The sequence below is a fragment of the Musca vetustissima genome, unplaced genomic scaffold (genome assembly GCF_032173495.1).
Source record: "Musca vetustissima isolate MV318-11 ecotype Yass unplaced genomic scaffold, APGP_CSIRO_Mvet_v1 utg17656, whole genome shotgun sequence".
NCBI classification, from domain to species: Eukaryota; Metazoa; Arthropoda; class Insecta; order Diptera; family Muscidae; genus Musca; species Musca vetustissima.
Window position 1 is genome coordinate 205,387 of NW_026880654.1, and position 18,493 is coordinate 223,879.

The 18,493-nt window shown below is 34.3% G+C and overlaps 1 protein-coding gene across 1 annotated transcript in view; it reads right to left on the reverse strand.

The window, feature by feature from the left end:
- Positions 1–3,811, reverse strand: part of LOC133326387 (mushroom body large-type Kenyon cell-specific protein 1-like) — a 193,946-nt gene extending 190,135 nt beyond the window's left edge. Inside the window, exon 1 of the mRNA XM_061535039.1 lies at positions 3,678–3,811. Within this exon, the coding sequence (XP_061391023.1) occupies positions 3,678–3,771 (94 nt within the window). The 5' untranslated portion in view covers positions 3,772–3,811. The remainder of the gene's footprint in view (positions 1–3,677) is intronic.
- Between the last annotated feature and the right edge of the window lie 14,682 nt (positions 3,812–18,493).

Below are 18,493 nucleotides of genomic sequence, written 5' to 3' on the forward strand. Positions count from 1 at the left end.
AGAACTTTCTTCCGTATTCCAAACGGAGTTGTCAATTAAAGTTAAATTTGTTCATATTTTTCCGAAACATGAAAAATAGACAGGAATATTGTATTTTCTTTCATGTAACGATACCCACATTTTCAGTATTTTGAGATTTCATTGTTATCTTTGCGTAGCAAATATTTCCTATCAAAAATTAACTATATCGGTATACCGAACATAAGACTTATTTTATGATATGATTTCACACAGAGTTGGGTCTAATTCAATATTTGAGTTGGTTCTGATCTTTGAGTATAGGCCTATACAATGCCTCATTTTAGATATTTTGATGGTACTAGGCACATTTTCCAAAGACAGCGACTATATTTTAGCATTTCGAAGTAAACAGCTTATTGATAGAACATTTTCAACATAAGTCCATGGCGGCATTGTTGTAGTAACATTTGTTACTTACTTCAAAAATACCTCAGTTTCAGTGATTCTGCTCTTCATTTTGCGAAAATTATCCCTTTGCGATGTGAGAACAAGCCTGGAATAAGATGTTCTTAAACCCTAAACCCAAATATTCGTTCACGTAAGGCATACTTTTCTTCGGTAAATTAAAAACTGCGAACAAGAATTTTTAGTCGCTTGTCGGGAACACTTGGTTGCAAATCTATTTTGACTGGGTAGGCTTGTTCCATGACCTCCTATTTGTAGAGAGCAACATAGTGACCAATGGTACGAGGTGAAGAAAATTAATATCCTCAATATAGAAAAGGAGGAAAGTAAAACTATACGGTACAGTTACAGATCAATGTGCCAATCAAAAAGATCTGAATAGTATTATTGCTGAATAGTCACGATCTCTACTGAAGAACGTAAACAGTCTAGCAATGCTTTTAAGTCTTCCACAGTTCTTTGATATTGTTATGAATACGCATATAATGTTATGAACAAGCTTTCTTTTTATCTTATATAATGGGTAAACCAAGATTCATACGTCAAATTGACCATAATATTTTCTCGAAATGATCCAATTCTTGAGAACCCCGTGGAATTTACTAATTTGGATCGTTTACTATTGACACCTACAAACTACAGAATTGGGTCCATTTTTAAACAACTAAAATATTAGTTAAGTTCTTCATGGACAAAACTATAGCAACCTCCATCATGTGGTGTATATTTCAATTTCCTTAAATCGATCGAAAATATAGAGCATATTAATATAGATCATATTAATACACCTAATATCTTGGTGTATTAATATGCCCATATAAGGGTACTTCCAAAATATTTGGTATTTTTCAGTACAATTGGTTATAAGTGATATTTTGGATTCTCATGCTAGCAAATCTATCAATCAATATTGAGGTAGGTAGGTAGGTACTTTTATATCCTCAGCAAAAATATGCCTCATCGAAATATTGTTTTCATTGGACCAAATCCGTTTCAGATCATTTGGAGTCGATTTACAAATGTCCATCCGACTGTATGTTTGGCCGGTTGGTACGCACCACAACTCTCAAAGGGGGTAATCGATTTCATCCAAACTTTGCACATCGTAATATTTCTTCCAAACATAACTCAAGTTCGAAGATGCGAAATACCGGTCTACTCCTTTTGGTCCTTGCCCAAAAAATGGTCGAAATTTTGCTGACAATTAATTTTATAATATCATGCGAACGTACTACACTATTTGATCCAAATTTTACACAATCTAATATTATTACCATGCTAGTATAATGTTAGAAGATAGGACTTATCGGACAACTCCTTCCAGCACCTCTCCGACAAAGGTATACAATTTTGAAAACTTGTAAATTTCATATGAAGCGGACTTTATATACGATTTCACTGAAACTTCATCGTACGTTTAATTCACATAGATTTTGTTGAAAATTGGGACTTGTCGGTTTACTTCTGGTATTTTCCCCCACAAAGTGTCAAATTTAAAAAAAATTGTTGAGGAAAACTAAAACGTCTATATCTTCAAGAGTTGTTGAATTTTTCACTTGAAATTTTATAGTGATCAGATTTAGATATAGCACCCATATATTTTTTCGTCTGATTTAAGGTAAATGGTGCACCAAAGTACCTATATATCTTTCGATTTGCACGAAATTTGGCGTAGCGTACTAAATTATGTCTAGAATTATGTGTGTTAAATTTCATGAAAATCGGTTCAGATTTAGATATAACTCCAATATATATTTTCTACCGATTTTAGGTAAATAGTGCACCAAAGTCTCTTGGTATCCTTCGATTTGCACGAAATTTGGCATAGCGTACGAAATTGAGTCCAGAATGATGAGTGGTAAGTTTCGGGAAAATCGGTTTAGATTTCGATATAGCTCCCATATATATTTTCGTCCGATTTTATGTAAATGGTGCACCATAGTTCCTATATAACTTTCGATTTGCACGAAATTTGGCATAGCGTACTGAATTAAGTCTAGTACGATAAATGTTAAGATTTATGAAAATCGGTTCAGATTTAGCTCCCTTAGATATTTTCATTCGACATAGGGAAAATTGACCTGCAATTGTAAGGATACATATGTACAATATAGCCATAGTGGTGAAGGGTATCATATAGTTGGCACAGTCCGACTTTACTACATTCCTTAATCCCATATCAAGCGAATTGTAATATTTTTACCAAACCTAGATTAATTCCGAACAACAAAATGTATACTTTTGTGTCATTAACTTGAAGTGAATTAAAAATTATTTAACCCTATGTTTGCACATCGTAATATTTTACCGAACCAAACCGTATATTAAATTTGTCATTCCATTTGGAACACCTCGGTGACCCCATAAAGTATATATTCTTCAACAGAATATAATTCGATGTCGATTTGTGTGTGACCGTCTGTCTGTCCGTCTGTTGAAAATACGATAGAGATCGCAATGATTATAGACATTGCAAGTACTGCTAGGATGTTTGGTGTAGTAAATGGGATATATCGGTCTACGTTTCGGTGTAGCCTCCATAAAACGGTACCCCAAATATTCGTTTTTTTTTGGGGATTTTGGACACATTTTCAACCAAATTGGCTGTAATTTAGTATTTTGGTATGTGGGATAGTTCCTATAAAACGTTGCCCCCAATATTTGGTATTTTTTGAATTTTGGACAAGTTTTTCAATTTAATGACTTTTATTGTATGTTTTGGGTTCTCAGTGTATAGGACATCCTTGTACTAAAAATTATTAATATTGAACCAAGTTGAAGGTAGCTCTCATATAACGGAACCCCCACATCTCTGTACTAAAAATGAATAATATTTACCAAAGTCGGTGTTTTGTATTTTATGTATTCTCATTGTCTGTCAATTTCCAATATTCAATCCCGTTTTTGTATAGCCCCATGAAACGCTAGCGGCCTTATTAGGTAATCATAGTTTTCTGACGTCTTTTTCGGAATATTCAAGGTCATATCGTAACATTAGTTTTCTCCTAGGAAGGGTGTAAAAAGTTTGGGCGGACCGAACATAACATTGTTTAAACTTATTTTATGTATTTTTACGATTTCGGTACGCTCCCAATTTTCCTGAGGGTCTGTAGTTTGGTATTTAGTTTTTCCCAGAAACAGAATTTGTATTTAAGGTCACTATATTGTATTTAAGGTCAAATAATAATAAAAAAATCAAATACATAACTATGTATATTCTTTCTTAAGAAAAAAATTGAGTGGTCACTTACCAACAATATGTAACATATCCTTGGAATGTTTCATTAGTTCACGCTTAATTAAGCGGCGCTCCTGTATGCAACGGGCATATGAACATTCGGCCATGATCTTGCATTTAATGTCGGACTAGCCCACAAATAACAAAGCAATAAATGACTCGGCTCTTTTAGAATAAGCTATGGAAAACAATGGCTTTTCTGTACTGTTGACGCTCTTTCCAAAATGAGATGAATAATCAAAAAATTATGAGATCTGAAAATACAAAAAAATATTGGAAAAATTCAATGGAAATAACTGTGAGTGTTTCGATGTGGGAAATAAAGAATATGCTTATTAAAAAATCAATAATTGTCAATAAATACAATAACAATACCCATTTGACAATGACAATTTTTATGAGAATTTGATAGAAAATGTTTAAATAAATAAAAATTAATGATTGCATTTTATTAGTTTGAGAGGCAGCTGAAAATAACAAAGAAAACTATCGACTATGAGTGGTATATAGCTTTCGTTGCAATTGTGGCTGTTGTTGTTGTTGCTGCTGCCGATACCGCTGTTGCTGCTCGAGGAAAATAAAGATACTTTTGCATTTTTAATGCTAATAAATTTCAAATAGTGTCGGTTCAAATATAATTAAACGAGATTTATTCAAGGTAAAATACAGAATAACAGCAACACAAACAACCACCAGCACCAGAAGCAACAACAACAAAAATAACATTTACAAAACAGCAGCAAATTGAACGAAAACTTGTTGTAATTTCAAGTCGCGTAAATTCAGTTTTTTTGTCCGTTGTTGCTTTATTTTGTCAATTGTTTTTGTTATTGTTAATATTCCGAAGTTCGGTTTTGGTATTAAATTCTACTATTTGTAAAAAATTAGCAAACATATATGATGAAATTCAACATTAGGGTGGGTCTAAAAGCAATGTGAACATTATTTGAAAAACTAAAAAAATCAATTTTGTGTTTTAAAAGGCGTTGAATAAAATGTGTTCCCTAATTCTAGGAATTTTTTGTGGTCACTGTCATGGATTATTCCCACATTATTGTACAGCCCAATAAATTTATTGACAGTAAAAAATTTACATAGTTTTGTGTGTTCATGTGTGTGTGAGAGTGATAGCAGTAGTGATACAAAAGTTGTTTAAAATCAATTTTTTTTGTTTTCGTTCATTATTATTCAACAAGTTTCTGGTTTATTTTACTAGAATTTAGAAAACTGCCGCCTTAAGAATTTCATTTTTTCATATATTGTCATTGTTGTTGTTGTGGTACTGCTAGTGCTGCTTTAGCCGATAGTTGTCACATTTATTTGTTGTTATTATCATCATTTTGCTCTGAAAAGCTCTTCTTAATTAGAATTCAATTAAACTTTATATGGTTTTGAGATTTACGATTTTGGTTTGTAACACCACTGTTAAGGAATAGCTAGAGACAGGGATTCAAATAAATCTCCATTGAATAATTTTAGGTATGACTCAATGTAGAAAATATGCATATTCATAGGAAATAAATTTATTTGTGGACCGTCTAAGGTAAAATTTGTCAGGGTACCCAATACACAAATAGACCCACAAATTATATACCGTATTATAGCGGATTATTACCATCTATAGTTTGAGTTCAATAATGCACGTGTTCTCAGATTTTGTTTTCTATTATAAGTGTGTTTTTTTTCATTTGAATGAAATTAATATTCAATTTCAAAAAAAAAATTCGTAATCTAATTGTTTAAAACGAAATGGGATGGTCATACACACACACACAACTGACATGTGTGTATATTCATATACTTATATGTAATACGATATAAATTCGATTACAAAAACTGAACCGAAAACAAAACAAACGAAAAAAACGTATTATTAATTTGGGGTTTAGTCATAATTTCCGCATGACTAATATATTTTTTCTGTTAAAAACAGGTTTTTCAATTGAAGGTTGATTATTTTTTTGTATTTTTATACAAATTTAATTTTCTGAGTAATAATTTGAAAATATATTTTTTGAGAATGCTTCTTGGAAAACTAATTTTTCTTTGGAGCTTTGAAAAAAATATCTTAAGCTGTGAAAACGACGTTCGAATTTAAAATTTTACAGTAGACGTCCCGTTATATGGGGGCTACCTAGAAATATTTCTTGGAAAAGATTGGACATCTCAAATATCGGTTATTCAACTAGCTTAAAATTAAATTTACGGGTTGGTTAAATGTTGATCCTTTGTAGGGGAGGTACCAGAAGGATAAGTCCCATCTCACAACATTATATAGGCAGGGTTAAAATATTAGGTTGTGCCAATTTTAATTGAAATTCGTTCGCATTATATAATAAATTAATTTTTAGCAATAAGTCGACAATCTTCCAACTTGATTTAGGTGTGGAAGAAAACAATTTAAACCTCTATGCCTATGGTAATCCCTGAAAAAAATATTTACGCCTATGGTAGTCCACGAAAAAAATTATTTAAAGCATACACGCCTACATATTTAATTGAAAACCACTGAGCGAAGCAGTATAGTCGGACGCGGCCGACCATACGTTACCTACCCTACCCTGGGTAATATTAGAGGCCTTCCTTACGCTGACACATTTTCCGAATATTACCAATATTCAGTACAGCCCTTCTAACTACTTGTCCATATTCCCTTTACCGTGGGTTATGTTGTGATGTTCGGCTTATAATTGTAGTCTATTGATTGAACCAAAAACAAAACCAGTAAGGAAAGTAGTAAAGTCGGACGGGGCCGACTATATGATACCCTTCACCACTTTGGGTATATTCAACCGATGAATCCTAAGAGTTGTCGCATTTTTGAAGGACCAGTAAAATGAAATTGGATCCATAAACATGTCATTCTGCAACCTATACTATACTTTGCAACATATACTAAATTACTTAATTTAAAATCGGACGGAAAGCTATATCAAAATCTAAACCGATTTCATCGGAACTTGTCCCAGGTTATGTTATACTAATTTCAGTATGTTTTGTGCATATCAGAAACATTTTAAGATCTTGGTGCATCATTTACTAAAAATCGTGAGATAATATATACGGTAGCTCTATCCAAATTTGAGCCGATTTCACCAAAACTTTCCAAATTTTAGGGACTTTGATAAAGAATGATATATAATGACTTTGGTATACCATTTAATTAAGTCGGACGAAAATATATGTTGGAGCTATATCTAAATCTGAACCGATTTTCACGAAATTAAACACGCATCGTTCTAGACTTAATTCAGTACGCTATGCCAAATTTCGTGCAAATCGATGGATATATAGGGGCTTTGGTGCAATATTTACCTAAAATCGGAGGAAAATATATATGGGAGCTATATCAAAATCTGAACCGATTTTCACGAAACTTGGCACACATCATTCTGGACCTAATTCAGTACTATATGCCGAATTTCGAGCAAATCGAATCATATATAGGGACTTTGGTGCTCCATTTACCTTAAATCGGACGAACCTATATATGGGAGCTATATCTAAATCTGAACCGATTTTCTCGAAACTTGGCACACATCGTTCTGGACCTAATTCAGTACTCTGTGCCAAATTTCAATCAAATCGAAAGATAAAGAGGGACTTTGGAGCCCCATTTACCTTAAATCGGACGAAACTATATATGGGAGCTCTATCTAAATCTGAACCGAGTTTCTCAAAACTTGGCACACATCGTTCAGCACCTAATTCAGTACTCTATGTCAAATTTCATGCAAATCGAAGGATGTAGAGAGACTTTGTTGCCCAATTTTCATTAAATCGGACGAAAATATATATGGGAGCTATGTCTAAATCTGAACCGATTTTCTCGAAATTTGGCAGACATCATTCTAGACGTAAATGATTAGGCTGTACCAAATTTCGTGCAAATCGAAAGATATATAGGGACTTTGGGGCACCATTTACATGAAATCGGACGAAACTGTATATGGGAGCTATATCTTAATCTGGACCGATTTTCTCGAAACTGGGCAGACATCATTCTAGGCTCAATTCAGTATGTTATGCCAAATTTCGTGCAAATCAAAAGATATATAGGGACTTTGGGGCACCATTTACATGAAATCGGACGAAACTATATATGGGAGCTATATCTAAATCTGGACCGATTTTTACCAAACTTGGCAGACGTCATTCTAGACCTAAACGGTTAGGCTGTACCAAATTTCGTGCAAATCGAAAGATATATAGGGACCGTTTACATTAAATCAGTTAAATATATATAGGGGAGCTATATCTAAATCTGAACCGATTTTTACGAAACTTGGCAGACATCATTCTAGACCTAAATGATTAGGCTGTACCAAATTTCGTGCAAATCAAAAGATATATAGGGACCGTTTACATTAAATCGGTTAAATATATATATGGGAGCTATATCTAAATCTGAACCGATTTTTCCCAATTTCAATAGGGTTCGTCCTTGGGTCAAGTAAGTGACCTATGCTAAATTTCATCCAATTCGGATTATAAATGCGACCTGTACTTTGTTTACAATTTTACATCGACAGACAGACGGACGGACATGCATAAATCGACTCAGAAAGTGATTCTATGCATATTCTCAAAAGGAACCATGTGTCTATCTCGTTTCCTTTTGCCTGTTACAAACATATGCACAAAGACATAATACCCTGTACCACAGAGTGGTGAAGGGTATAAACACACACAAAAAAATAAATTGTCGGTCCACTTCATCCCAAAATTATTATCTGATCATCACCGAAAATTATAGGCGTTGTCCTTGACCATAACTGGATCCTCATGGAAAATTTAAAAGCGATCAGCGCTATATTTCCGCCCTCTAGTGTGGTAATGGGTTACTAAATAATATCTGAATACGTAAGCACCTGTAAATATTTACGTGTAACTCCCACATCCGAGTACATACGGCAATATACTTGGTATCAATTTAAAGGGCAACCACTCCTCTTGTCAACTTCTCGGCTCTATGTCCTTCAGGAGTAAATATATATGCTATAGAACACAAATTTTGTAATTTTTCACACAAAAGTCAGGGTCCATTTGACCCGAGATGTTTGGGCCATAATTGCGGCCTTTGGAGCGACCAGAAAAACCGACAGAAATTAAGTATTTGCTCCATTTCATCCCCTAAATTTTAACCGATCCTTACCAAAAACAATAGGGGTCTTCATTGAGCCGAAACCATCCTACATGCAAAATTTCGTTCATATTGGTCCATAACTGTGGCCTGTATCGTGTTTACAAATTATAATGGACAGACGGACGGACACACATGTCTAGATCGACTCAGTTAATCGAGATATGACGATCGGTATACTTAAAGGTGGGTCTAGGACCAATATTTCGCGGCGTTATAAACTCTTGGGGCTGCACAAAGCTATAATACCCTGACAACATAGTTGTGTAAGGTATAAAAATCCACGCCCATGGTAGTCCCTGAAAAAAATAATTTAAAATATCCACGCCTATTGAACACCTTAAAAATATTTTTAAAAATCAACGAAAAAATTGTTTTCAATAAATATACCCCTATTTGTTTACACGAAGAAAAGATTACTTAACAAATTCACTCCTATTGACCAACTTGCAAAATATTATTTAAAAAAATAAATAAATAAATAAAAATCCACTTTATTTAAATTATCGATATATCCAGTAGGGCCTATATTTGATACCCTTCACCACTTTGGGTATGTTTAACTGACGTATCCTGACCTTTTCGAAGGCTAAATTAAAAATAAACAGACGGGCAGACGGACAAACAGACGTACGGACGGACATGCATAAATCGATTCAGAAAATGATTCTATGCATATTCTCAAAAGAACTATGGGTCAATCTCGTTTCCGTTTGCCTGTTACAAACATATGCACAAATACATAATATCCTGTACCAAAGTGTGGTGAAGCGTATAATTAAAACACCCAAGCTATACATTTATATACTATTTAACAAGTAAAAAAGAGTTTGTCGGTGTTGCCGACAGATATATATCCCCAGCCTATGGTTTGGTTTGTTTTTATTAGCTTTATATAAGAAATATTTTACCAAAGAGGTTTCCGATTTAATGTTGATATAATTTTATAAAATATCTACCATTTGTGAGGAAGGTACCGGAAGGAGTGCACTACTGGGTCCCATCTTTGAACTTAATCTACTTGAAAAAATAACATTTAAACAAGTGAAGAAGTCGTTAAGTTCGGCCTGCGTGAACTTTGAATACCCTCAACAATAGGAATATTGACAATTACTTAAACGAAAATATAGGGAAGATATACTTAAAATGGATTTATAACGACAATTCTACCAATCTATTGCTGTAAACCATAAAACCTCAAAACCCCGAAAACGTGGACCGATATTGATAACTCATGGTATATTAGAACATGTGTATAAAATCGAAGTACTTACGTTAACAAAGATACCTTAATTATCCATCGCTAAAACAAAAATCTGCGTTGAAAAGGACTGTTCCTAGAATGAAGACAAATGACGTTATAAACGTACGACCTCTGTAAAGCCACATAGCCCAAGGCAAAATTCAAATAACAAAAAAAAAAGTTTTTTTATAAAAACAATTATACATTAGTGAGAATGGAAAACTATAGTTTTGAATCTCGCCAATGATCCTTATCAGTTCCCTTAGAAGCTATTTATAGCTCCTTTACAAAAAGCTTTTAATTTGGATGAAATTTGGCACAAACCACGTATTTGTCCCAAGGACGAACCCTATTGAAATTTGAGAAAATCGATTCAGATGTTGATATTGTTCTCATATATATTTTCGTCCGATTTTATCTAAATGGTGCACCAAACAAATCGCCTCAGATTTAAATATAGCTCCCATATACAGTTTCGTCCGATTTTATGTTAATAGTGCACCAAACTCCCAAGTAAAATCCGATTGAGGCAAAATTTTGCCCAACGCACTGAAATAGGTCCATATTCAAGTATGCGATGTTTTGTGGAAATCGGTCCAGATTAAGATATAGCTTCCATATATATAGATTTGTCCGATTTTATGTAAATGGTGCACCAAACTCCCAATATTTTTGAGGGTGTCCGACTTTTTAAGGATGTCCGATTAAGACAAAATTTTGCACAGCGTACTGAATTAGATCCGGTTTAATGGTCTTGAATTTTTGTTGAAATCGGTTCAAATTTAGATAAAGCTGCCAAATATATTTTCGTTAAATTTTATGTAAATGGTGCACCGAAGAGAGAGTAATGTGTTTTAGGGTTGCAAAAATCTTTTTAAATTTAGACATATCACCCATATATATTTTCGTCTGATTCTATGTAAGTGGCTCACCAATGAGCCTAGGTTCAAATATCTACGTATATCACACATTTAATATCGCCCTATTCCATTTCAGAGGTCTTCTAAAGATGAAATGTGTATTCTATCTACAGGATATTGTATATATTAGCATCTCCTGTATGTACCTAAAGTGGTGAAGGACATTATATAGACGGCCCCGTCCGATTTTTGAACTTTCCTTATTGGTTTAATATTAAGGTAGACACAGCATCCATGAAAATAAACTTTGTAGATTAATATCATAAAAAGTTTGCAATGACAGATCAGTAAATCTAAATCTATTAAACTTTGCTCATAAACTTTTTTAAGGGTGTGAACCTCGGAGTTAGCTCCGTTAAAAAATGGCAATATTGTCCCTATATACTATATAGTGTCGGAAATGATTATTTCGATGAAAAACGGAAAAACAAACTTAATATACCCTCCATACAATGGTCCAATAAATTTTTTTTTTTTAAAAATTCTAGTATATTGGTCTACTTAAAAAAAATCTAATCAAAATGTAGTTAAGAAACACATTTAAAAGAAATCCTAAAATTACTTGTCATCCAATAAAATCACCAAAAATGTAATCCAGTTACTTTAATCAATAAACTCCCCAGACATGGTGTCTTCAACACACACACAATTGCATAATATGTAACAGTGTAACTAAGGATAGCAAAGACGACGAAGAAGGCAATGACAATAATGCAAGAACAAAAGAAAACGCAAAAAAGCGAAGCGCAACAAGTCGTTGCCCTCGAAGGAGAATTTCACAAATACAGAAGAATCAACGTAAATGGTTGGGTAGTGGGTGTGTGTGCGTGCATTCACTATATAGTACATGGTACTTTTTTTGTTGCAAACAATGAAAATAAGGACTCGAAACGATCCGAAAACGACGACAGGAAACGACCACAACTGTAACAGACATCTCTGTGTTACACAGCAAACACTTGCCCAACCAAGGTACATGTATTAACAAATTCGCACACACAGTGCCAAACAAGCAACCGACATAGAAGATAAAAGCAAACATATGGCAAATACCGAACTACTTGTTGAAAGCTATGAGAAAAACATCACGAGAAATCTAGGAGTGTGAAGCAGGGGGAGAACCATAATGCATATCTACTACACTAACGACCAAATTCCAATTTCCAATCCTTGCAAATATTCACAAAACTCTCAGACAATAGTTTATACATTTATTTCGTTTTTTTAGTTCTTGAGGAAATGAATACTGTCTACTCTGCTCTGGATTTTGCAATGCTTTGTCTCTACGAAACTAGTTTTCCAAAAAAACAACAGTCATAACTACCTTAGTTTCTGTTTTTCTATTTTTTGGACATTTGTTGCATCCTTGGCTACCACACAAAAACCCCACAGTGATAACAACAATACAAAAACCAAAACTAGTATCTTTGAATTGTATCTTGACATGTACACGTACATGTATCGGTGCGTATGTGTGTGTATCGGTGTTTGTGCATTTTGTATCGAATTGAGGTTGTGGGCGTTTGTATGCGTACATAACATTTCCTTTTTCCGTTTTACACCAAGTGTCAGACTGTTTGAGACACACTGTCGGAACATGTAAAACTACTGCAACTGAAATTGAACAGCTAACAGATTTTTGTTTTTCCATTATCCCTTTGCAGGTGGTGAAATATTTTAATTCGTCGATAGATTTGCTACACTATACCTATGTTGTTCAGAATTGGAAAACACGACTTAATGTTGGAAATTTGTAATATCCATCCATGTATTGGTAATATTGATTCAGATATAAAGATATCGCAATACTAGATATGATTGAGATTTTTTTATATTTTAAATGACGAATAGAATCTGTACAATATTGGTTTTGTAGGATGTGATGAGACTGGATTTTTGGAATTTATAAATTTGGGATGAGACCACATAGGGTGGATGGTTTAATTTAAGCGTTATTATATACTCTTGTCTTTGGTCCTAAGAATATAATTGGAATTGCTGAGAATTTTATGCAAATATATTTTCGGCCTCAGAGTACCAAACATCCCCTTCTGTTGGAATTTTTTTACCAAATTAAAGCTACTTCTGCAGGAAAATGCGCCCCAAAAAAAGGTCAAAAATTTTTTTTTTTTCTGCAGAGATGCTTTTTTGCCCCATACCAAACTGCAGCCACTTCGGTGGAAATATAGTAGAAATGAGCCAGGCCCTCCCTTCGAGCACCTGGAATGCAAAATCACACACCCACTTCGGAAAAGAAAATGTGTATAAACCATAAAAACCGGAAAATTGGCAGGATTTCCCTTACAGGACACCTATGACAATTTTCTGCAAATATCACCCTCCGATATAGAATTTTTTGATCAAAAATATATACCTTTTGGATTCTCCGTCGAATATCCACAATTTGACACCGAACGAAATTCTTCCGAGAAGGCTACTTCAGGTGAAGGAAATGAGATATACCAATGGTTCATTTTTAGAATATACATCACATTGAATCAATTTATGCATGTCCATCAGTCCGCCCGTCTGATGATGTAAAATCGCAATGGATGAAAGTTATCAATCGGAGCAAATCGGTTTAGACTTAGATATAGCTCACATATATGTATACCTTCAGCCTTATGGTTAATGAGGGTATATACACTTTCATACGTTGAAAATATTAGGCCAATGAAATGTTCCTTTTGAACCAAACTTTGCACAACTTATTTTCTTTACCAAGCCTAGATTAAGTTTGAAGATGGGACCCATTGGTCCACATCTTCAGATACCTCCTCCACAAAATGGTCAAAATTGTGCTAAAATGAATTTTATAATAACAAACGGACTATACAACATATTATCTTTACCAAGCCCCCTACAGAGGGTAAACATTTGCAATATATAAATCCCATATCGGGCCAATGGAATGTCCGATTTGAACAAACTTTGCACAACACCCTTCATACCTCCTTTGCACAACCCCAACATACTCCCTACTAGGTAATGACCTTTTTCACATGTCCTTTTCGGTGATTCAATGTCCTATCTTAACATGAGTTTTCTCATAGGAACTTGAAATCTTTTTAACTTGTTTTAGTCTAAATCTCGCATCCGAGTACGTACATCAATATATTAGGTGGGTGCGTATGAAATATTGGATTCTTAAGTGATTGTATAAAACTGCATATCTTTCTTCAAAAGCTATTTATTCAATCAAAGTATGCTCCATTCGCTTCAATACACTTCTCTCAACGACATTTTAAAGAGATTTTCAGGTCATCATTCTTCACAGACGTTTTGGGTCTTCCACGCGGCTCATTTTGCAGTGAAAAATCGCCAGTCCGAAATTTTTCGAACCAACGCTGCACTTTCCGATCGTTAACCATATTCTCCCCAAACGCTTGGTTTATGTTGCGTGCAGCTTTTGCAGCACTATTACCAACTTTGTACTCATATAAGAAAATGACGCGAATGTCGGCAGAATTCATATCGGCAATAAACTAAAAAAGGGAAGACCTTCGAGATAACCTATTTTGATAAAATGAGTCTCTGACAATGGACAATACCACTCCTTCAGGAGTAAATAAAATAAAAATGCATGGTTCATTTGACCCGTTAAATGTAGACTGGTCGTCATAAAAACATCCTTGTTTATTGTTCCTTCTTTGTGGAAAGTTTCTTGATACTCACGTCATAATTGTGAAATCAAAAATAAAATTTTTGGTCGATTTGATCCCCTAAATATTAACCGATTATTTCCAAAAACAATAGGAATCTTCTTTGGTCCGAACCGAATATACATGTACTGTGTCTACAAATTATAATAGAGATACGACCATGAGAACCGGACCACTTTATCGCAGCGATACAAGCTCTTTGGGACACACAACATAAGGTTTATTAAAATACCTATAAAACTGACAGAACTATTTTACGGGGGCTACATCCAAAGTTCGACCAATATTTATAAATTTCGATAGAAAATGTTAGAAACAATTAGAACCATCTCGGTTGAAAATATGATTGAAATTCTCAAAATCAAAAAGAAGGGATTCAATTATATCGGGACTTACACTTAACCATGGTCAGTTATTAGCAAGAAAGATTTGCCACTCACTGGGACCCAAAAATATATAATTGTAGCCAATTTCGTTGAAACCCGTTTTTGAAATAATTAACCACTAAAAATTAGGCTACCGACTATAGCTCAACTTTGACTATAATTTTGGTAGGACAATTTGACTCCTAAAATATTAAATTACAGTAAATTCGCTTGAAAAACAAGTTAAAAATATCCTATCTTATGGTGAAGGTTACACAATTTCTTACCAGGAGGTTTCTGCCAAATAGTCCAACTACAAAAAATTTATTGAAAAAGTGCTCCTCCAAAATAACCAAAAATCTGAAGTAGGCGAAAACTAATCTACGTCGAATACTTTCAAATGTAGCAAATCATTTATGACGGAAGGTATAACTCTATTCGACTTAACTTTACCATAACAACATTACACATCGAACTCATTTATTAATTATACCCTTCACCACACTGTGGTACAGGATATTATGTCTTTGTGCATATGTTTGTAACAGGCAAAAGAAAACGATATGCATAGAATCACTTTTTAAGTCGATTTATGCATGTCCGTACGTCCGTCTGTCTGTCCATGTTAAATTGTAAACAAAGTACAGGTCGCATTTATTATCCGATTTGGATGAAATTTGGCACAGCTCACTTATTGGGCCCAAGGACGAACCCTATTGAAATTGGGAAAAATCGGTTCAGATTTAGATATAGCGCCCATATATAGTTTCGTCCGATTTTTTGTAAATGGTGCACCAAAGTCCCTATATATCTTTCGATTTGCACGAAATTTGGCACAGCGTAATTAATTAGGTCTAGAATAATGTGTGTTAAGTTTCCTTAAAATCGGTTCAGATTTAGATATAGCGCCCATATATAGTTTCGTCCGATTTTTTGTAAATGGTGCACCAAAGTCCCTATATATCTTTCGATTTGCACGAAATTTGGCACAGCGTAATTAATTAGGTCTAGAATGATGTGTGTAAAATTTCATAAAAATCGGTTCAGATTTAGATATAGCTCCCATATATATTTTCGTCCGATTTTATGTAAATGGTGCACCAAAGTCCTTATATATCTTTCGATCTGCACGAAATTTGGCACATCGTAATGAATTAGGTCTAGAATGATGTGTGTAAAATTTCATGAAAATCGGTTCAAATTTGGATATAGCTCCCATATATATTTTCGTACGATTTTAGGTAAATGGTGCACCAAGGACCCTTATATATCCTTCGAATAGCACGAAATTTTAATTTCGTAAAAATCGGTTCAGATTTAGATAAAGATCCCACATATATTTTTGTCCGATTTTAAGTAAATGGTGCACAATAGGCCCTATATGTTTTTATATATAATAAAGAACTCAAAATGTGGCCGAATGCACAAAACATACTAAAATAAGTGTAACCTAACATGTCACAAGTTTGGATGAAATCGGTTTACATTTAGATATTTTGCTTTAAATTAATTTACATAGTTTTGTCCTATTGTTAGAAGCAACCCTATATCTGACCAAAATTTATAGTTTGCAGAAAGACCTGTTTAATGGTCCTTCAAAAATGCGACGTCTGTTAGGCTTCCATCTGTTGAATATACCCAAAGTGGTGAAGGGTATCATATAGTCCGCCCCGTCCGACTTTACTACTTTCCTTACTGGTTTTTAGTATGGGAATTTGTTACCCAGTAATAACACAAACACATGTCGGAATTTACACATGTTCGTGGACCGACAATTTTTAGTAAGAAAGATTTGCCTCCTCCTGAAAAATGAAAACACAGAAAATTAGGTCCACCGTTGTATGGCGACTATACCTCATCGTAGACTTATATTGGAATTTGGTAGGCCAATTTTAGGGCTATACCAAATCATAAACAAATATATCCTACCTTATTGTGAAAGTTACACCAATTCTTATGAGAAGGTTTGTTAAACTATTAAAAATCTATTGGAAAAGTAATGCTTAGACCTCCCAAATATCGAAAAACCAGAATAGACGACAAATAATCTACGAAGAATACTTCAGAATTTAGCAAACAAAATATAACACACATTTATGGTAGGGAATAAGTATATTCGACATAAATTCACCATAATACCATCACACATCGAATTCCTTTATTAATTTCAGTTCATTTTGTTACGATCCCTTGCCCATTTTCCATCAGATAGTCCAAAAAATGGGAACAACGAACCATGGACGACGACGAACTCACAAAATGTACGAATGTTTGATTGTTTTTGTTGCCACAGTCAAACAAAGAAATTCCATTCTCCCAATACATTTGTTGTTGGTGGTTTTATTGTTTTGTGCGACATAGTGTGGTGTGAAGGGAAACCATGATATTACCAATACTTTGAGTAAACGTCCTTTGCATCCTTAAATGTCAGCCACATGGATTCATGAATTCGGGTTCGGGTTTTTGCTGTGTCCTCCAAAAGCTGGTACATGCAACAGTTTGTTGGAGCCACAACTACAGCAATGTGTGTGAGTGTGTTTGTGCGTGTTTTTGGCACGTTGCATACACGAGTGTCAAATATTGTTGCTGTCGTGTTCGTCTGAATACAATGAGGAAAACTAGACGTAGATATGTGTATATGTGTGTGTGCAACGTTAAAGTTTCCTTCTACAAAAGGATTCTTTGGCGTTGGAAAACACGTCGTTGGTGTTGTGAAATGTTGTGTAAACTTTTGTGTGTCAATACCGAAAAGAAAAAAATCGAACACACACATACCACAACTGTGGAGAGAGTTACGGCACGATGATGATGATATCCAAATACAGAATGACACCTATGTCGACGAAGGAACACAAGTTTACATTTCCCCAAGTTTATACGAGTTGCTCTTTCTCTCTCTTTTTTTGTAGCCAAGAATCATGTCCTAGAATTTGTGTGTAATGTTGTGGTAGTTCATGTTCTTCGTGCACATGTCATCATCCAGTGGCAGCGTCTGCTGCAACCAATATCCTTGTTTCAGTGAGTGACTGAGTGAGTGAGTGGATGTGTGTGTTTTGGACTTTTAACAACATTTCAATTCATTTCGAGATTTCGATTGAAAGAAGTATTCATTATTTTATTTGTTGTTGTTGCTGCTGTAGTTGTCGTTGTTCATTTTGTGTGTGTAGTTTTCTCGTTCATTTGTTTTATTTGGTTTATTTTTTTTCGTTGTCGTTGCCGACTGTTCATTTTGGGTTTCTCTTGTAACGCCAACCATTGTCGACAATTTCTTTTTCACTGTCAAAATCAATGGAGGGTTGATGGGGTAATGACTTGAAATGAAACGATTGAGTCCTGCTGTTCTTTTCTTTGGTTTAATGTGTGCCACAACAAACATTGATGACGACTACGACAACGTTCTTCTCCATGATTTAAGTTCAGTTTTTCTCTTTTTTTATTTTTGTGTATTCCGACTTCGACAGACGAACATTGTCGAACCGGAATAATATCTGCAAAT